Source organism: Cystoisospora suis (assembly GCF_002600585.1).
Source record: "Cystoisospora suis strain Wien I chromosome Unknown contig_101, whole genome shotgun sequence".
NCBI lineage: Eukaryota > Apicomplexa > Conoidasida > Eucoccidiorida > Sarcocystidae > Cystoisospora > Cystoisospora suis.
In genome coordinates, this window is record NW_027152903.1 from 7,261 (window position 1) to 9,605 (window position 2,345).

Genomic DNA, 2,345 nt, shown 5'->3' on the forward strand with positions numbered 1-2,345 from the left:
AGGAAGGTAAGAAACATGTCAGACTCGAGCACGAGTGACAACGAGGAAATGGAGGTCAGGGGGGTTTGAAGCGTCTGGAGTGTCCACCCGTTTTTTCAATTTGGCGTTTACGGGTGCACCGCTGCTGGAATCCTTCTAGAACCCCTTCAACGCTTGCGCTACCGCCACGTTGACGTAGCAGGTCACAGGATACTATTCCGGGAGTTTGTTCACTCTGAGGTTTTTTTTTGCATTTTCCTGTTGAAAGAAAAAGGCGGTAATAATGGGTTTTTGCCCGTCGCCATTCAGTGGCTCCGCCGGAAGGCGGCGGCGAAGGAGGAGGAGTCTCCAGGGTCGGTGAAGATTTCGCCACCACCCTGTGAAAAAGACCAAAAGGAAATGAAAGAAGAGTTTGATAAGAAGCCGGGGGAAAACCAAGGAAAGGTCAAGAACCGAGTGCTGCCATCATCATCTGCTGCTTCTGGGTTGTCATCGTGCTTAGCGAGGTGCTTTCGCCTCGGAAAGAGAAGAAGAGGCGATGCGGACCTGCAGTTCCCGGAGACTATTGAAGAGGAAGAGGCCGCTACTTGCCTCGAGACTTCAAAAGTCTGCATTTCAAGGGAGGACGGCGAAGCCTTGCCTTGTATAGTGGATTGGAGTAGTAAGGAGTTGTAGGGTAGTGAGGTATCGCGTGTGGTAGGGTAACGACGCATAGGGTGCTTAGTGTGAAGAGCTGTGTGTAGTAGTGTGAATTAGCGAGGACCTGCGATGAGTAGTGAGAAGTGGTCGGGAAGCCGTGTGTAATAGCTGGTATTAATGAAGAGTTGCATGTAGTAGTGTGAGGTAATGAGGTAGCAGTTTGCAGCAGTGGGGAGTGTGTGAAGTAGTGACGCGTTGCGAGTACTAGTGTGACGCAGTGAGGAACTCTACATAGCAGTGTGAAGTAGTGATTCTCTGTGGGTAGTGTGAAGTAGACGGGAGCTGCGAGCAGTAGTGTGAAGTATAGAAGAGTGGCGACTAGTGATGTGAAGTATTGGGGGCTTGTGCGTAGTATGAAGTATTGACGAGTAGTGTAGTCCTTTGAAGTAGTAAAGAGGTGTGAGAAGCAGTAGTGGGTGTGTTCAATCGTCTGGATTAGTTTGAAGTTGTGCGGAATTGTGTGTAGTAGTGTTAAGAAGCGATGAATTGTGAAGACCAATGTGAAGTAGTCGGGGCTGTCAAGAGCAGTGAGAAACAGTAAGCAGTTGTGAGTTCTAATCTGAAGCAGGGAAGATTTGTGAGCAATAGTATGAAACAGTGAGGAGTTGTGAGCGGTAACGTAATCACACTTCTTTTGTGTGGTAGTGTGAGCTAGTGCGGAATTGTGAGTAATAGTGTGTGCAGTGAGGAATTGTGAGCGGTAGTGTAAGCCCGTCACATGTTGTGAGTGATACTGTAAAGTAGTGAGGAGTTGTACGTAGTGGATGGAGATATTGAGGAGTCGTCTGTAATAGTGTGAACTACTGAGGCAGCAGATTGAAATAGTGAGGAGTGTGAGAAGTAGTGGGGTTCTGTGCGTAGTAGTGGTAGTAACCTGAAAGAGCGTGAAGTAGCGCGGAAATGTACATAATGTACAGTGGTGTAAAGTAGTGAGGAGGTGTAGGTAGTGGTGTGAGGTAGGGGGAAGTTATGCGTACTAATATGAAACATGGCGGAGTGGTGTGAAGTATTAAGCACTCGTATACGAAGCAGTGAGGAGTTGTATAGAATGCTGTGAAGTAGTGACGATTGTGAGTGGTAGTGTGGAGAAATGAGGAGTTGGAGTACCAATGTGAAGTAATGAGTTCTGTGTAGTACGAGGAACCAGTAAGTAGTTGTGAGAACCAGCGAGGTGCCGTGTGGTAGTGTCAGGTAGTGAGGTACTGGGTGTACTAGGGTCCAGAGCTGAAGAGCTGTGTGTAGCAGTTCAACTGAAAAGGAGCTGTGTGCACTAGTGCAAAGTAGTAAGAAGAAACAAGAAGAGACGGAAGACGGAAACAAACTGACACCTGCCACTCTCACTCTCTTTCTTTCTCGCTCTTTACATGGCGTGATTTCTCTGGGGTTCAAAACAGAAAAGAGATCTCTTTTCTCTCTCGTCATCTTCTTGACTAACCTTTCTTCTGCCTCTTCGTGTGCCAACTCCTCCTTCTTCTTCTCCTTCTCTAACCAGGTTTCTATCGCCGTCTTCTCATCTTTGTCATCTTCAGCTCCCTCACAACCTCTCTCTTTCTCTCTTTTCTTCTTCTTTTCTCTTAGTCACCCTTTTCTCTCCACCCCTCGCCCCTTCTGCTCTCCTCATCACCCATCGATTTGAACCAGCTCTTCTTATTCTCCCTAAGCCCTAA

The 2,345-nt window shown here is 47.5% G+C and overlaps 1 protein-coding gene across 1 annotated transcript; it reads left to right on the forward strand.

Moving 5' to 3' along the window:
* Window positions 1-286: 286 nt before the first annotated feature.
* CSUI_000226 (uncharacterized protein) lies at window positions 287-2,345 on the forward strand (the record flags this gene model as incomplete). Its single annotated transcript, XM_068060460.1, has 2 exons — window positions 287-640; window positions 2,257-2,345. The coding sequence occupies exons 1-2, from the start codon at window positions 379-381 to the stop codon at window positions 2,343-2,345; spliced, it is 351 nt and encodes a 116-aa protein (XP_067927563.1). The 5' UTR covers window positions 287-378.